Below are 19,047 nucleotides of genomic sequence, written 5' to 3' on the forward strand. Positions count from 1 at the left end.
TTCAGTCTAAACAATTGAAGCTAGATCCTCCAGTGGCAAGAGGGGGCCATAAAGCTGCATTAATCTGGCATCTGGAGATACACCTATTGTGGATGTGGTTAGACATAAAGCCAGCCTGTTGGCACGTTGGGAGTGTGCCAACAGCAAGATCAGGCATGGCCAGAAAACATTGTGATAAATGATCCTTAGCCAGACATGAGGCTAATACAATTTGCATCATGAATGGAAGCAGATTTAGGGATTGGAGAAGTACAATGGTGGCATACAGGTTGGCCAGACCCAAGAATCATGGTCTGTTTGTAAAGATTTTATATTATTATTATTACTCCCTAACCAGAAGCTGAAGTGTTTGATTAAAATAATCATTCTTGAATCTTAGCTATGTTCTCTACACATCTTATTAGTGTCAAATGAGTGACATAATCTATTTATCCCATCATAATTTAAACCACCAAGTTGAGTGTCAGAGAGTGTAAGTTGGTTTCCATTCCGCTTCAATAATGGCATAATTATTAGAAGAAAACTTTGTGGTAAATTTCCAAAGAAATGGGAGAGGATTTAGTACTCCCCTGCTTCAAACTGTATCCCATCATATTTAAATATTCTCTTTTTTAAAGTTTGCCTCTACTAAAACCAAATACAGAAGCAAGTAAAATAAACATACTTCTGAACTTTGGTCTAATGTTGAAAAACAGCTAAGGGTCATGCAGTCTAGACTAAGTCTGAGAAATAACCACAGAACTGCAAGATGAGTATTAATCTGTGAAAATGATGAAATCTTGAATGAAGCCTCCTGTCAAAACCACGTAAGCTAGTGATATGATTATGAACAAAAATAAATGTATCTTCTCACCTGGATTTCTGAAATCATAGTTGTCTTGTCTGCTATAATCACTGACCCTTGATACATGCTGTATCTCCTTTTCCCAACAAAACACATTTGAAAAGTCACTGCAGCCACTTTTATTTTCTACTTGATCTTCAAAAGACACACATTTTTTTTCAAGGTTTTGGGCTGTGAGATCTCCACCATCATCATCACTGCCATCTTGAACAGTTCCTGCAGAAGCCATGATGGCTTTATTCTGACTCTTGACACTGTCAGTCTTCAACTTATATATGCTTATTACATGTACTATTAGTCTTCAAAATGCCTTTTAAGAAATATACAGTTCTCTGTAAAGGGAAAGATTACGGGCCTTATTAACTAACTCAATGTCTATAGAATCATTGAAAATTTTGGAAGAAGAAAGCTAGTAAAATGCCATGAGCCCAAGTCAACAATATTTATTAATTTACTTCATATATTAAACAAAAGAAAATAATATATTGGACTTATGACAAAGGAAGGAATGTATACATTATAAAAACCTAGATAATTAAACAGAAATAATTGGTTTTTAGATACCAAGTCTGTTATTGCACACTTGTGCTCAACAACTATACAGATCCACTAAAAAAATGACAACATATAATTCCCATCAAATCTTCATACTACTTACCTGTAGTGCTGTTTTGCAAGATATAACTGCTTCTCTACTATGTTTTTGTTTACTAATTACTCCAGTAGGAATTCTGCACCACTGTGCATGTACAGAATTTATATCCCTCTGCGAATTCCTTTGCTTCCCTGTCAAAAATGACTTTCTGACAGGGAAGCAATGGGAAGTCACAAGAGCAGTCATGCGACACTCCCCAATAGTATGTTTTCAGTTCCCAGGGCAGCTGGCAGAGAGGTAAATCACTGTGGGGCAGGGAGCAGGATTGGGGAGACCCAACTTGTGGCTCCTACCCTTGCATTGGGGTCAGCTGCTAGTCCCAGCTGGGCTGTGGAGGACAGGACTTACTCTTCCCCTGCACGGCATCCAGGGCCAGGTCAGACCCACCCTCTGATTTTTTCCCCAGCTACAGGAAGCTCTGCAAACTCCCCCCTCCCCTGCTTCCTGCACCCATTGCTTCTCAGCTGCAGGGGGAGGGATTCCTGTACAGGGAGATGTTCCCCCACCTGCCGTGCATCCAGCCCCCCTCAAATCCAGACCCTCCTGCCGAGCCTTACCCGCTCCCCTGCACTCAGAATCCTCCCCCCCCACACAAGCCCCACTCCCCCAGCACTTGGACCACGCCAATGAACCACCCACATCCAGATCCTCACCCCACTGAACCCCACTCCCCCAGCATCTGGACCCTCCACTGAACCCCCACACCCAGACCACCCCACTGAGCCCTGGCCCCCTTCATCAGGACACCCCTGCAGAGTCCTATTACTGTTGTACCCAGAACTCCCCAACAAGCCTCTGTGCATCCAGATCTCCCCCGGATCCCCCACTGAGCTGCCCGCAACCAGATTGCCCCACTCAGAGCCCTCTCAAGCCACACCTGAATCCCCACACACTAAGCCCCTCCACACTTGGACCCTACTTTGCTGAGCCTGCCTGCCCACACTTGGTGCACCTGGCACAGAGGGGGAGGGCCCTGAAGTGTTTCTGGGGCAGGCCCAGTCCTTGTGCTCTGTCAGGGTTGGGTGCAACCTCACTGCTGAGTCCATGTTCCGGGGGGAGCTGCACAGTGATCTCCCACCTCTGTGCAGCCAGTGCCCTGTGCCCCCCAATGCCATGCTGGAGCCTCCACATTTTAGAATTTTGCAGAATTTTAAAATATTGTGTGCAGAATTTTTAATTTTTTGGTGCAGAATTTTAATTTTTTGATGCAGGATTAACTAATCAAACCACCACCTGGAAATAAAAAAAACTAGTCAGCAGAGCATGTTGCAAGATCCTTTAAATTCCTGTGTAACAGATTCCACGACAGTGGCCCCAAATGACACTTATTGGAAGTGATTTTAAAAGATATTTTGATTTTCGAAACACTACTTTTTTTTTAATTCACATGATTCCTCCAAGTTCCAAGAGCTTGTAGGATCCCTGGTTTTCACTTTACTCCCCCTGCTTCATAATTCTACTTCCATTATTCCAATCCTGAAATTCATTCCCTTCATCTGCCAGTTATGCAGTATTTTTATAATGGGGACTCAGATATCCACTAATGACAAAGAGAAGAAATTCAAATTAATTTGCACTGGGGACCTAAGACTTTGAGTTTCTCTTTCAGTGTCACTGATATCCTCAGGTTTCTGTGTTTTTTATGAAGACATTTGCCAAAATCTCTCCTGCTTCTGACTTCACATGAACTACCCTAAACCCGAGAGATTGCAATGCCACCATTTTTAAGGCCAGAATATAATAAACTACAGTGCCAGAATATAATATTGGTTTCATGTGTTTAGGCAGCTCAGTATATCAAATGAAGAATTTACTGTTTTTCTGCTTCCAATAAACTAAAAATCAGAATTATTTGCATCCTTCAAGAACAGAATCCAGGATAGAAGCATGGAAAGTGTGTTACTGATGATTTTTATCCCTGATGGGTGTTAACATTTGGACCACATTTTCTACATTTGCTTACAGCCTTCAGATAAAAACCGGAAAAAGTTACCCTTTTGTTACTATCCTGATTTTACAGGATTATAAACAGCAGCTAAATATAGCCTAAAATTTATCAGGATCTCCTTTAAGGTAACCTGGTACACCTGCTTCATAAAGTACAGTTTCTGGCACCTAGAAGCAAACATACTACATACATACTACATTACTATGTTTCATAGAATCCAACAAGAATGTATGCCATAACCAGACTCAAGAAATTAATCATAGACATTTGAAATATTCTGGGTGGCTCAAAGCAAATTCAATGCTGCTTTAGAATGAAACTATAATAAATATGCTGAATTGTGGGGACAGCTGTCCCTGAACCAGTATTGAATATATATATAAGAGTGGCTTTAATAATTAGAATAAATAATTGATATCATTTCTGATGCCATAAGTGTGCATACCACTGTTCAGACAACCCTCTCCCTCCCCAAACCTAGTACAATCTAGAGAACAAATTCTCCTTTCACTTTCATCTGTACTGACATAACTCGACTTGCACCAGGTGGAATTAAGGGACCTAGGGGATGGGGCAATTAAAGATAGGGCTCAAAATAACTTGTTCTGCTCAGTAGGAAATTGGCTGCGGCTTTTAGACAGCAAGAATCCAAGGGCTTTGGAGGGACTTGCAAACACACACACACTTCACCCTACATCCTGACTTTCTCACTGCCACCCCTGTAAGCCCCGTGCCCCTCAAGAGACCCCTGCAGGGGCAGCTCACACCCCCTCCAATCCGTGCGCCGTCCCTGCTAGCGCCCCAAAGAAGCGAAGAGCATCCCAGTCCCTCGCTGCCACGGGCTTTCCTGGTCCGAGCCGCCAGCTCCGCGCCCCCTAGAGCAGCAGCGGCACTGGAGAAGGCAGGAGATGCTCCGCTCTGTAGACTGTACCTGGCCAGAGGGGGAAACCAGCGGAGAGAGCACCTGGGAACAAGTGCTGCTCCGGCTGCTGCTGGTGAGTTTATGATCGGACAAGAAGGAGTGGGAGGTGCCTCCCTGCTGTCATGGGTAAGTTTCGATTCTCAGAAAACACGTAACAGTGATTTCTTTTTATTCACTGCAGGAGGGGAGCCGGTGTGTGAACTCAGGACCAGAGCCGCACCCCTTTACTGCTGATACTCTGACCTACTGGAGATAAGGCTGCACTGAGGGCTAATGCACACAGGTTTATATTGCTATAACTATGCTGGTTTAGGGCTTGTCTACACTGGCAAGTTTCTGTGCAGTAAAGCAGCTTTTTGTGCTCAAACCACAGATATGTGCACACTGCCAAGCCACTTTGTGCGCAGAAGCTCCTCAGTTGCAGCACTGCAAAAACCCACCTCGATGAGAGTCATAAGGCTATTTGCACAGAGGGTCCAGTGCTCTATTGCGTGTAACCACTTGATTGCTTTCTGCGCTGTAATTGGGTTCTAGAGCCGTCCCATAATACCTCGAGTGACCGCTCTGCTCATTGTTTTGAACTCGCCTGCCCTGGAGACATGTGCCCCTCCGAGGCAGGGCTGGCTCCAGGCACCAGCAAAGGAAGCAGGTACTTGGGGCAGCCAATGGAAGGGGGCAGCAGTGCGTCTGTTGTCAGGGCGGCACATCTGGATTGGGCGACGGTGGCACTTCGGCGGCAGCCCAATCAGCCCACTTCAGATCTGTGGCAATTCAACGGCGGGTCCTTCACTCACTGTCTTCCTCCTCAGTGGCACTTCAGCGGCAGGTCGATCAGGTTCTTCTTTTTTTTTTTTCACTGCTTGGGGAGGCAAAAAAGCTGGCGTCGGCATTGTTCCCAGGGGTGAAAGTAACATTAAGCACTTACCTGTATGGGTGCCTCGGGCAGAAGGAGCGGGGCTGGGGGTCAGCCCAGGGCCCTGGTGGCAATTTAAAGGACCCAGGGCTCCCAGCTACTGCCACAGTAGTGCCAGCGGCAGCTGGTTCCCACCCCGCCACCCCCCATCAGCAGTCCAGGTGGGGGGGAAGGGGCAATGATGGCAGCACTTTAACGAGGGTCATTTTCAGCGGCAGCACTTAAATGTTGCTGCCCCTTTTGTGCTCCCTCCCCACCCCGCAAGGGCGGCACTGCTGGTAGGGAGGGAAGCAAAACGTCAGCGACATTAAAGAGCTGCTGCAGCAGCACTTTAAGCAGGGCCCCTTAAAGTTCTGCAGCGGCAGTGCTTTAACGTTGGCTGCGTACAGGCTGATACCAGTGGCCACTTTTTACCGGTACACTGTACTGGCCCGTACCAGCCCACTTTCACCCCTGGCCCTTCCTCTTTCAAAGCACCGTTTCCCGACAGCCCTTGCATGCTGTGCTGATCTGCTTCGGGACACAAAGCAAACCATTAGTGTGGAATACTTGTGCTGTAGAACACAGAGGCAGGTTTCTGTGTGTGTGTGAGAGAGAGATTGCTGTGCAGAGAGCCCAGGGAGGGAGGTGGGGACTGATGTTGGGGTTTTCCCCTCTTCCTGCCTCAGGACTGGTTGCTTCTTGACGCTGTCTGAACTTACAAGACAGTATGCTGATACACTCTCTGTCCCCCAAAACACACTGTCTGTCTCTCCTGCACACACAAATCCTGTCACACACTCCTCGCCCCCTCCCCCAACTTCAGTTGAAAAGCAGCTGACAATGTAGTAGGTTGCCTATGAAACAAGGGGATTGGGAAACCTGCATCATGTGATGCTGTGCCTGCACCATGAGGCTTTTCAAACTCTTCCCAAAGCACCGTGTGGCCAGTTGCACAGTGGGATAGCTACCACAATGCACTGCTGTCTTTGCCGTTGCAAAAAATGCTAATATGGATGCGTTCCAGTATCACAAGGAACACAGTGTGGACACGCCACTGTGGTTTAATTCCAGCATTTTAATAAAAGTAGTATAACTTGTGGTGCAGAAAGTTGCCAGTGTAGACATACCCAGTAGTTAAAGCAGTACAACTCCTAGCGGTGGATGCAGTTATGTGGCTATAAATGTGCTTATTTCAATATAGGTTATTCCCCAATAAAAACTCCATGTAGTCCAGACTCAATAGCTTTCTAAATTCCCGCTCAATTTGGATTCACTTGAAGGGAATTTTTACACAGTAACAACCACTTTTCCCCACCCAGGAAAAAGGTAAAAGCATGGATCCTCTGGGATTCTGCTGATTTTTGTACCCAAGCCCCACATTCCACTACCTACAGGGAGAGCAAGTCCAACTGCACCAATAAGAAACCACAAGATCCCAGAATAAGAGTGCTGCAAAACCCATATCCAGTATGTGGATCCCACTGGATCTAAGCAATACTTGGTCCCAGTGACCAAAATTTCACATATTTAGCTGCTTCTATTAAAACTTTTAAGCACCTTAAAACTTCAGACCCTGTTGTGGGTCTGACAATATTTTGGTCCCAATTCTCCAAATTCTAATATTTAAATAGAAAACAAATGTAAACATCTCTATTGCACCAATACAATTCAGACCAGGCCTTATCGCAAAAGACTTGGCCAGAGAGAGAGATTAAGAGAGCTAGATGACATTTCCACATCCACTACTCAGTCTAAATCCCAAATACCAACTGGGATGTGAAACTTTGTCACCCACTTCCAATGCCCCTCCCCTCCATTCTCCATCTTGTGTGTTCTTTCCTCTTTCCTTATATTCTATCTAAATTAATACACAGAGCTGATCCATTCCCTAGCATCTGATCCATCTAGCACAGCTAAAGCCTCCCCTCTCAGTTTCAGTGCTGGGTTAGGAACCCCAAGGCACTATGGAAAACTCCGACATTCTCAGATTTATCATTTCCATTACATTTCTCCATAAAAAGAACAAAACCTAAGATCCATGGCTGAGACTTCCTTGCATCAGAGAGCAGGATCTTTGACAGAGGGAAGAGCAGGTTCAGAAGGGCTGGTCTATGCTAGAAAACTAAGTTTATGTGAGTTGCCTTGCACCAACCTAATTGTGCATGTGTCTTCACTGAAATTGTCTCTCACTGATGGAAGTGCTCCATTATGGCAATGCAGTAACATCACCTCCCCAAACTACATGAAGCCATGGTTAATACTGAGGTCGACGCAGTGTGTGTGTGGATACTGTGTGACCTATGTCCCACAATGCCCGATACTGACAGATCCAGTCATAATTGTGAACTCCACTGCCCAGGATCACAGAAACCAGAAGCCAGGCCCCACTTTAAAAATCCCATAATTTTGAAATGCCTTTTCATGATTCACCAGCTTGGTGAGCACACTTGGCATCTCCCCATTGTTGTGTGCAACCGCCCAGTCAGCCATACCAGTTACATGCTTTAGATATGCTCTGACCTGGAGTAGACAGAAGGTATTGGATCTCCTGGGTCTATGAGGAGAAGAGGCTGTGAAGTCACAGCTACAGAGCAGCTATAGAAACATGGACATCTCTGAGCAGATTATATGGGGATTCAGAAAAAGGGTAATGACAGGAAGCAGCAGCCATGCCATGTGAAAGTGAAGGAATTGCGGCAGCTGGCAGGTATACCACGAGGCCAGGGAGTCAAACAGTCGATCTGGTGCCAAGCTGCAGACCTACTGCTTTTATAATGAGCGGCATGCCATACTTGGTGGAGATCTCACAAGCAGTCCACAGACCACTGTAGATACCTCAGTGGAGCCCAAGACAGAGACCCCTGCCATGAACAGACAGGAGGAGGAGGATGGAGGACATGAGACTGGGGGAAACAGCTATGTTGTGAGTCAGAACCTGTTTGAGATTCCACCGCAGTGTAGTCAGTCCCATTAGCTGAGCACAGGCAAGCCTGTTGCAAGGGGAGGAACCTCAGGTAAGTGTGTGAATGCCTTTTCTTTTGGAATGTCTAAATGTACAGATGGTACCCAACCCCAAACTAATCAGGACTCAGGTACTGACTTCCCATGCACAGCATGGATTCACCAAGGGCAAGTCATGCCTGACTAACCTAATTGCCTTCGATGATGAGATAACTGGCTCCGTGGATGAGGGGAAAGCAGTGGATATGTTATTCCTTGACTTTAGCAAAGCTTTTGATATGGTCTCCCACAGTATTCTTGCCAGCAAGTTAAAGAAGTATGGGCTGGATGAATGGACTGTAAGATGGATAGAAAGCTGGCTAGATTGTCAGTATCAACAGGTAGTGATCAATGGCTCCATGTCTAGTATCAAATGGGGTGCCCCAAGGGTTGGTCCTGGGCTAGTTTTGTTCAATATCTTCTTCAATGAGCTGAAGGATGGCGTGGATTGCACCCTCAACAAGTTTGCAGATGACACTAAACTGGGAGGACTGGTAGATACGCTGGAGGGTAGGGATAGGATACAGAGGGACCTAGACAAATTAGAGGATTGGTCCAAAAGAAATCTGATGAGGTTCAACAAGGACAAGTGCAGAGTCCTGTACTTAGGGTGGAAGAATCCCATGCACTGCTACAGACTAGGGACCGAGTGGCTAGGCAGCAGTTCTGCAGAAAAGGATATAGGGATTACAGAGGACGAGAAGCTGAATATGAGTCGACAATATACCCTTGTTGCCAAGAAGGCTAACAGCATTTTGGGTTGTATAAGTAAGGGCATTGCCAGCAGATCAAGGGACATGATCATTCCCCTCTATTCAGCATTGATGAGGCCTCATCTGGAGTACTGTGTCCAGCTTTGGGCCCCACACTACAAGAAGGATGTGGAAAAATTGGAAAAAGTCCACTGGAGGGCAACAAAAAATGATTAGGGGGCTGGAGCACATGATTTATGAGGAAAGGCTGAGGGAACTGGGATTGCTTAGTCTGCAGAAGAGAAGAATGAGGGGGGATTTGATAGCTGCTTTCAACTACCTGAAAGGAGGTTCCAAAGAGGATGTATCTAGACTGTTCTCAGTGGTACCAGATGACAGAACAAGGGGTAACAGTCTCAAGTTGCAGTGGGGGAGGTTTAGGTTGGATATTAGGAAAAACTTATTCATTAGGAGGGTGGTAAAGCACTGGAATGGGTTAGATCTAGGGAGGTGTTAGAAACTCATTCCTTAGAGGTTTTTAAGGTCAGGCTTGATGAAGCCCTAGCTGATTTAGTTGGGGATTGGTCCTGCTTTGAGCCGGGGGTTGGACTAGATGACCTCCTGAGGTCCCTTCCGACCCTGATATTCTATGATTCTATGAAAGGGTTGTCACTTGGGCCTCTGGGTTGATGAATTTGGGGTCCACCAGGGATTGATGGACAGCTGACACCTGTGCCCCAGTGTCTCTCCATGCAGTAATCTTCCTGACACCCACAATCACAGTTTCCCTTCACCCTGGGGATATTTTTGAGGCATCTGGGCCTGAAGGCTCTCATTGGGATCCCGGGGTGATGAGTTGCAGTCGGCTGGTGATCTTGGGGCAGTTGGCCTTCACATGCCCCAGTTCATTACATTTAAAGCATCACCCAGCTGATTGTGGATTGGGGCAAAGTGGGTGGTTGGAGAGTAGGGTGGTGGGACAAGAGGGTATCTGGGGTCTCCCTGGCTGTGTGGAGGGATCCTCCTTGGGAGGTAGGGCTTTGGGCTGACTCCAGTGGCGGGGTGTCATCTCAGGTTGCCTCTTCTGATATCCCCACCAAATGCTACTAGCTTTCTTCTTCTCTGCCACCTCCACGCATTCACTCCAATCTCCCGCATTTCAATTACAGTTTTGGGCTTTCCATCTAGGATGTACCATTCTATTTCCTCAGGAACACCATCTAAGAACTGCTCCATTTGTATTAGGAGAGACAGAGCATCCAAAGGGGGAGAGGGATAGCTCAGTGGTTTGCACATTGGCCTGCTAAACCCAGGGTTGTGAGTCCAATCCTTGAGGGGGCCACCTAGGGATCTGGGGCAAAAATCAGTACTTGGTCCTGCTAGTGAAGGCAGGGGGCTGGACTCAATGACCTTTCAAGGTCCCTTCCAGTTCTAGGAGATAGGTATATCTCCTATTATTTATTATAAAGACTTATCATTTGTTTCTGGTATCCAGGCATCCCAATTTTTTACAATGTGGTAGGTGTGTCAGGAAAATGTCACATCTGGTTTCCACCTTGGGAGTCTGAACCACCAATGGGCATGCTCAGGTGTTAGCCCCATCCTAATTCTGGCCTTTTGTTCATACTCATTCATGTGTTCTTTAGGCATTTCAGCTGCCACCTCTGCTAAGGGTCCACTGAGTTGTGGTCTCAGCTCCACCATATACAGGTCTGTAGGGATGTTGTACTCAAGGCAGGCCCTTTCAAAATTTTCAAAGAAGGCCTCTGTATCATCTCCTACCTTGGATGTGGGGAATATCTTGAAATGGGGAGCGGTACCTAGAGGAGGACCATTAGGGCTACCTGGCTGATCCAGTTTAGCCCTTTCCAGCTCTAAGTGCTTCAGCACTGTCTCTGCTTTTAAGGGCTTTGCCTCCATTTCTTCCTCCAAGCGCTGCTCCACCACTTCCGCCTCCAAACACTTCATATGTAGGAAGAAATTCCTGTCTTCTGCAGTTAGAACTCGGTCTGGGTTAAGGGCATCCCTCTATTTTGGCACCTGAATGTCAGGTTGAGGAGGACTGACCATTCCCTTCAGGGAAATCTCTGGTCCCCCATCCCCTCCCTGCATTTCTGTCATGGAGCTGGATGTCTGAGCTTGATCTGAGTCTGTTTCCTCCATGGCATGCTGCTTTGGGAAGACTGGTTGCTCTAGGGTTTCAGTGCCTGACTGCAACCTCATTCACAGGGATGCCTTACTCTAGCCTAGCTATTTTGTTACCATGAAGCTAGAAAAAAAAATAAACTGCTTGTTGAACTCCCTGGCTTTGCAGGCTGAACCCTTTGTGTTCCTGTTCCCCCTCAGGCAGCAAAGAAAAGAAAAGAAAGAAAAAAATCTGGCTTTGCAGGCTGCCAAAAGGAAAAATGTGTCCTTTTAAAATCCTGAGGTCTGTGCCTCTGGTTCAAAATGATCCCACCTCTCTGCCACCGTGTTAAGGCTGATTCCCCACTCTGGCACTTGGAGTGCAGAAGGTGGGTGCCCTCAAGGATTCTAAAAATTAATACTGGCCACTCCAGGCTTGTATTAAACTCTCAGCTTTTCTCTCACCTTGAATGGATAGATGTTGCCATCGCCCAAGTGCAGAACCCCTTTGAGAGCTCAGAAAGGTGCACTTGGGAATTCCTTCCTGTGGGAAACCCTCAAACCCTTTCATACCCCCTCCGGGGAAGATCTGAGAAAGAAAAAAAAAGGAAATCAGCTGTTGCCACCAGCTAATTAAGCAACATGTGCACAAACCTCTGAAGATATAAAAATCCAATTCTGTTCTTAAAATAGGTAAATCTTATTACAAAATAAAGAAAATACATCTGGGAACTCAGGCTATTGCTAGATTTTAAAAGAGCAACTACATGGATTAAGCACCAAGAATAGCTTTCTTGAGATCCATCTGAAAGTTTACAAGCAAAACAAAAGCACCTGGAATCCACAAACCATAACAAAAGAAAAGGGATAAGCCTAATTGCATCTTCCTAGACATTTCCTGATCTACTTACATATCTGGGGTTTTAACAGAGTAGTTTCTAGGTATGATACTGATGATTTTTTGGCCCAGGCTTCTTACATCATAGCTGCTGTCCTGTCCACCTTTCTCCGGGAGAACAACAATACAGACAAAAGGGGAGGTATTTTTCTAATTTTAAAAAGTTCTAGCCTTCCCATTGGGTCTTTTGGCCACTCACTTTTACGTATGCATATCAGTGAGACTTTTTAACCCTTTACCGGTAGAGCAATTAGAGAACAGCTATTAAGAGGGATTTTATTGCTACTGGCTGGCTGGCTGTCCATAAAAGGGAGCTCCCCACACCCCTTTCATTTATCACAGTGCCCCAAAGAACATACAGTCTAAAAGACAAGATAGATACATTGTGGGAAAGAGAGATAGAGTATACAATCAGAGTGAATGGAGCCTTTTGTGTTTGGCTGAGTTGGTCGTTATCTCAGTAGAGTAATCTAAATTTAATTTGGCGCAGTCAGCCCCTTTACAATCTTTCTTGTATAGATGCTCCAACATTCAAGGGCTTATTAAATACATAATGTTTTTAATACTTCACTATGTTTCAGTATTGTGATCTTCCCTTACTTCTGATCTAAAACACTAAAATAATATCAGTCTCCCAGTTTACAGTTTTGCTAATGTGTATGAATGGAGTGGAATGGCCACCATGTTCAGCACAGAATGTATTGTAAAGGGCAGATGTTTGGAGATCCCAATGACAGGCATGATATAGATACACAGTAGATAACATAGAATGGTTTATGGCAAAGCACAGAACTGTAGTACACACAATATACAACTTCTTCCATTTCTTTTATCTCATTCTCACATGGGAGACTGTAATATTCATTAATGAGGTAATAGGAAAGCAATTTTGAACTGCGCCTTTGGTGCTTAGTTCAGTGCCATGCAGGGCCCAGTCTCAAAACCTCCTAATGCCAGCTATTTTTAGAAATCATTTATTCTATATGTGTTTTATCACTAAAGCCAGACAACTAACTTTTCTGTGGGAACACCACTTATTTCTCCATCTGCAGGATATGTAAACTTTAAACATCAGGCTGACACATTTGCAAATTTTACTAAGAATTATGGTATCTACAATATTTCCCACTGTGGGGAAAAAATGGTTTTGTGTTTGTTCTAAGAGTTTATATGATCGCCTTAGAGTGAGTTCCTGCTCTCAAGTTACAAAGAAATTTCTCATATTTTCAATTGACATATGTTAGTTTTCTATTTAGTTATCCTTTTTTCTCCTATGTGTGTAAGATAGAAAGGACATTTATATTGTTTTGATTTAACAGCCAATCCTAAAACAAAAAGTAATAGCCTCTAGTGCCTGTATATGTGATATCTCCAAGGTCTGGGATATTTCTGCCACCACCTTTTTCAGCACCTTTCTGTCAGCCAATCAGAAAAAAGCAAAGGGCCTGAACACTCTTCACATCCATGGAAACTCTTTCCAAAAATAGTCCTGAGCTAAGTGCCTGCCTACTAGGAGTCAGTGGCTGACACATCCCTCTGTATTTCACACTAATTGGCCAACTGTGTTCTACTAACTGATTCTTTTAAAACAATTTCATCCTATTTCAGTTGAACAGCTGATTTCTTCCCTTGGCATATTGTACTGACAGTATTCACTCCCTTGCTTTCCCAGGGAATGTGACATCCTTTCACATTTGTCTTTGTTTAGCACTCTGGCTCCTGGTATCGTTATACAGCTGTCTATGCTTATCTTGCATCAACTGTCTTTTACTTGCAAGGTGGATTTCCTCATACAGGCCACACGAACTCAATGTGCACTATTAAAAGACATAGTGGTTTGAAATAGTTGTTTGGAAAAACAAAATTACTAACAGCTACAATTTAAAAAAGGGACCAAGCGTAATGTACTTTATTCAGAGATCAGCACGTCAATGCTAGTGCAACAAAGCACTAAAAGGCACATTCACTTTTCAGAGTTAAACCCTTATATGAAGCAGGAGCTTTGGAACAGCTGTTGAGCTTCAGGATAGTGTCCACGTAACATATCTTATCCTTTCTTAACAGTTCTGTGCTGACACCCTTTATATGTTCGGAAAAGAACAAGTCAGTCTTTTAAAGCCACAATATCTACAGGGTCTGGGGCTCTGACCCGGAGTGGCCATTTGCCTCTCTGGTTTTTTGGTAGGCTTGCCTCAGCTCCTTAAGTTTCGTGCGGCACTGCTGTGGGTCCCTGTTATAGCCTCTGTCCTTCATGCCCTTTGAGATTTTTTCAAATAGTTGAGCATTTCATCTTTTGGAATGGATTCTGATAGCACAGATTTGTCTCCCCATGCAGCGATCAGATCCCGTACCTCCCATTCGGTCCATGCTGGAGCTCTTTTGCCATTCTGGGACTCCATCGTGGTCACCTCTGCTGGTCACTCACGTGCAGATCTCCATGCTGCCTAAACAGGAAATGAAATTCAAAAGTTTGTGGGCCTTTTCCTGTCTACATGGCCACTGCATCAGAGTTGAGAACGCTGTCCAGAGAGGTCACAATGGAGCACTCTGGGATAGCTCCTGGAGGTCAATACTGTCGAATTGTGACCACACTGCCCCAAATTCTACCCAGCAAGGTCGATTTCAGCGCTAATCCCCTCATCTGGGGAGGAGTACAAAAATCGATTTTAACAGCCCTTTAAGTCGAAAATAACAGCATCGTCATGTGGATGGGTGCAGGGTTAAATTGTTCTAAGACTGCTAAATTTGACCTAAACTCGTAATGTAGACCAGGGCTTAGACTCCCTTAGGGAACTGATGGGCAGTATTCCTTGGGAGGCTAATATGAAGGGGAAAGGAGTCCAGAAGATCTGGCTGTATTTTAAAGAAGCCTTATTGAAGGTGCAGGAACAAACCGATGTGCAGAAAGAATAGCAAATATGGCAGGCACCCATCTTAGCTTTACAGTGATATCTTTGGTGAGCTTAAACTCAAAAAGGAAGCTTACTAAAAGTGGAAATTTGGACAGATGACTAGGGAGGAGTATAGAAATATTGCTAGAGCATGCAGGAGTGTAATCAGGAAGGCCAAGGCACAATTGAAGTTGCAGTTAGCAAGGGATGTGAAGGGTAACAAGAAGGGTTTGTACAAGGTATGTTAGCAAAAAGAAGAAGGTCAGGGACAGTATGGGACCATTATTGAATGAGGGAGGCAACATAGTGACAGATGTTGTGGAAAAAGCTGAATTACTCAATGCTTTTTTTGCTTCTGTCTTCACAAACAAGGTCAGCTTCCAGACTGCTGCACTGGGCAACAAGTATGGGGAGGAGATGAGCAGTCCTCGGTGGTGAAAGAAGTAGTGCAGGACTATATAGAAAAGCTGGACATGCTCAAGTCCATGGGTCCAGATGTAATGCATCCAAGGGTGTTGAGGGAGTTGGCTAATGTGATTGCAGAGGCATTGGCCATTATCTTTGAAAATTCGTGATCAAGGGAGGTCCCGGATGATTGGAAAAAGGCAAATATAGTGCCCATATTTTAAAAAGGGAAGAAATAGAACCTGGGGAACTACAGATCGATCAGCCTCACTTCAGTCCCCGGCAAAATCATGGAGCAGGTCCTCAAAGAATCCATTTTGAAGCACTTGGAGGAGAGGAAGGTTATCAGGAACAGTCAACATGGATTCACCAAGGGCAAGTCATGCCTGACCAAACTGATTGCCTTCTATGATGAGATAACTGGCTTTGTGGATATGGGAAAAGGGGTGGGTGTGATAATACTTGACTTTAGCAAAGCTTTTGATATGATCTCCCGCAGTATTCTTGCCAGCAAGTTAAAAAAGTATAGATTGGATGAATGGACTGTAAGGTGAATAGAAAGTTGGCTAGATTGTCGGGCTAACTGCATAGTGATCAATAGCTCAATGTCTAGTTGGCAGCCGCTATCAAGCACAGTGCCCCAGGGGTCAGTCCTGGGTTTGGTTTTCTTCAACATCTTTATTAATGATCTGGATGTTGGGATTAATTGCACCATCAGCAAGTTCGCATATGACACTAAGCTGGGGGGAGAGGCAGATACACTGGACCGTAGGGATAGAGTCCAGAGTGACCTAGACAAATTGGAGAAGTGGGCCAAAAGAAATCTGATGAGGTTCAACAGGGACAAGTGCAGAGTCCTACACTTAGGAAGAAGAATCCCATGCACCTATATAGTCTGGGGACTGACTGGCTAAGCAGCAGTTCTGCAGAAAAAGACCTGGGATTACAGTGGACGAGAAGCTGGATATGAATCGACAGTATGCCCTTGTTGCCAAGAAGGCCAATGACATATTGGGCTGCATTAGTACGAGCATTGCCAGCAGATCGAGGGAAGTGATTATTCCCCTCTATTCGGCACTGGTGAGGCCACACCTGGAGTATTACATCCAGTTTTGGTCCCCCCAGTACAGATGGGATGAGGACAAATTGGAGAGAGTCCAGTGAAGGGCAACAAAAATGATTAGGGGGCTGAGGCACATGACTTATGAGGAGAGGCTGAGGGAACTGGGTTTGTTTAGTCTGCAAAAGAGAAGAGCAAGCAGGGATTTGATAGCAGCCTTCAACTACCTGAAGGGGGTTCCAAAGAGGATGACGCTAGGCTGTTCTCAGTGGTGGCAGATGACAGAACAAGGAGCAATGGTCTCAAGTTGCAGTGGGGGAGGTCTAGGTTGGATATTAGGAAACACTATTTCACTAGTTGGGTGGTGAAGCACTGGAATGGGTTACCTGGGGCGGAGGGCGGGGTGTGGAATCTTCATCCTTAGAGGTTTTTAAGGCTTGACAAAGCCCTGGCTGGGATGATTTAGTTGGTGTTGGTCCTGCTTTGACCAGGGGATTGGACTAGATGACCTCCTGAGGTCTCTTCCAACCCTAGTCGTCTGTGATTCTGTGCCTGAGTTGTTCTTTTTGTCACTTGGCTTTTTTCACATATGTAAGATTTTGGAACAGATATCATTTCATTTCTTTTTTTAGAAAAGTAATTAATCTAAATATACATTGATATTACTTTTTAAAAAAGAAATGTAAGACAATATCTTTAAATACCAGACTACCAATCTTAATTCAGCAGCCAAGGTTTCACATTGAAATTTTGCATTTTTTTATGGTAAGATTTTCCTTTTCTTCCTGCAGAACACCTCCCTTTTATGTTTATCCTCAGGTTGCTAAATTGCCAGAATTTGTCCTCTCTTTCTCTGTCTCACTTTCTTACATCATATAACTCCTGTCTTCAGTAACCTTTATTGACTTCCAAGTATCTCTGAATCCAGGAGCAAATTGGCCTCTTGATTTTTTTTCTTCTTCCATCTATAGCTGCCAATATTCTCTAACAAAACATAGCAGATAATAAATTTGAATAAATGTTTATATATTTGCATACATTCATATATTTTACCCCCAAATTCTTAAACTTGGAATTGCACTTCCATTTCAATCCCAGTGATGGTTTAGAACAGCTGATATAGCAGTTAAGTCTATTAACGGGCTTGCATTTTCTTTAGGAAAGGTCTACTAATTTCCACTGAGCTTTTTGGCACCTTTTTTTTTTTTAAATCTATAGTATCCTCTGGACATTTAAATGGGATTAAGTGGTGTTTTGGCTGGGCCCTCTGCACAGGAGTGAATGTCTTTCTTCAAAATTAACTAAGCACTTTCATTATCAAAATATTAATAATTGAAAAACCATCTTAGTCATTCCCTTTTTTGGGCTTCTCAGAGCATCCTCTCTGTCCAGAGCCAGAGCCTCAGTTGTTGTAAACTAGTATAGTCCTATTGACTCCAGTGGAACTATAAGGGTCTAGCCCAGTCTGTCTTGTTTGGACTGTGAACTTTTCAACAGAGGAATTGTCTGTATTCTGTATCTTATACAACATCAAGCACATTGTTTTTTCTTTACAGAATAATTAACAATAATTCATTTTAAACTAAATAATTGAGGATGTTACTTGCTTGAAACTGATGTAAAATAAAATCAGATTTCATTCTACTAAATTTCTGCCTCCCTTGCTTTTAACATCTCTGGAGAACTGAGGTAAAACTTAATAACATAATGCATTTAAATACACAAAGGTTTGATTGATGGAAAGCCCAGAGGAGTTCCAGGTCACCCTCCGATCTTAATGCTATCTAGCTAGGATGTACATGGGCAGAGCCTTCCTTAGTATTACTTTCACCTCTCAGTTCAGGAAGTTCCTTGCATTTCATCAGCAAGAAAGTTAGTAGGTCAGCTTTAGTTTGCATTTCTTCACAGTGGGACCTCATTTTGCTTTTTATCTGTCAAGGGATATTAAATCATTCAAGAAGAAAATTTCTAATTCCTTACAAAATAATGCTCTGGGGCTTCAGGATATGCCAGTAATTGTAAAGCCAAGCTAGTACAGTATAGTGTAATCATTTGTCTATCAATTGTGTGTAGTGTTTCTGTTTAATAATAGATTAAACAATGAAGTTTCCTGAGGGAGGATAAAAGCAGCATATGCTCCAGTGTTGGTACAAGGGACAAAAAAGGCTGGTCCAGGGGTCTGTAGCTCCACCATGTCTTCTGCAAGGCCTTTCCTAGGACTGAGAAGCCTTCTTCCCCAATAATTCCAGCTCTCCCCATTTTTAAGAGAGAATTTAAGTCCTTTACAATATGTTTATTAGCTTTCTTTTCCCATTTTCAGCTTACTGGCACCTCTTTTTCAGAACCCTTTGACCTATTTGTTATGACTGAGAATTATCAGTATTTGTTTTCAGTTTATTTAAAATTGTTTTATTACATGCAGCCATTTAAGAAATTTGTCAGTGATTGTGCTCTGTAAATAAAATTGTCATTATTACTTTTATTGCAATTTTTGCTTTGTTACTTATAGCAGAACTTTAACATTATTATAACAGCTGTTTGCTGTTTTATTATCAACGTAACTTGCTTTAACTTTGTTTGGCTTTTACTGTGGGTCCCATCCTACATTTCTGCCACATCCAAAACACCGAGTGACGTTCTGGAACCTTTGTGTGCAAAAGAATGGCAATATTTGGTATTTGGTTTCTGGACACTGGAAATCCTCACTATCTCT

General features: G+C 44.0%; 1 protein-coding gene across 1 annotated transcript in view; it reads right to left on the bottom strand.

The window, feature by feature from the left end:
* DDX60 (DExD/H-box helicase 60) overlaps positions 1–4,453 on the bottom strand; it is a 71,371-nt gene extending 66,918 nt beyond the window's left edge. Inside the window, exons 1-2 of the mRNA XM_050946155.1 lie at positions 4,379–4,453; positions 854–1,176 (exon numbers count right to left, since the gene is read on the bottom strand). Coding sequence (XP_050802112.1) covers positions 854–1,073 — 220 coding nt within the window. The 5' untranslated portion in view covers positions 1,074–1,176; positions 4,379–4,453. The remainder of the gene's footprint in view (positions 1–853; positions 1,177–4,378) is intronic.
* Between the last annotated feature and the right edge of the window lie 14,594 nt (positions 4,454–19,047).

The sequence above is a fragment of the Gopherus flavomarginatus genome, chromosome 3 (assembly GCF_025201925.1).
Source record: "Gopherus flavomarginatus isolate rGopFla2 chromosome 3, rGopFla2.mat.asm, whole genome shotgun sequence".
NCBI lineage: Eukaryota > Metazoa > Chordata > Testudines > Testudinidae > Gopherus > Gopherus flavomarginatus.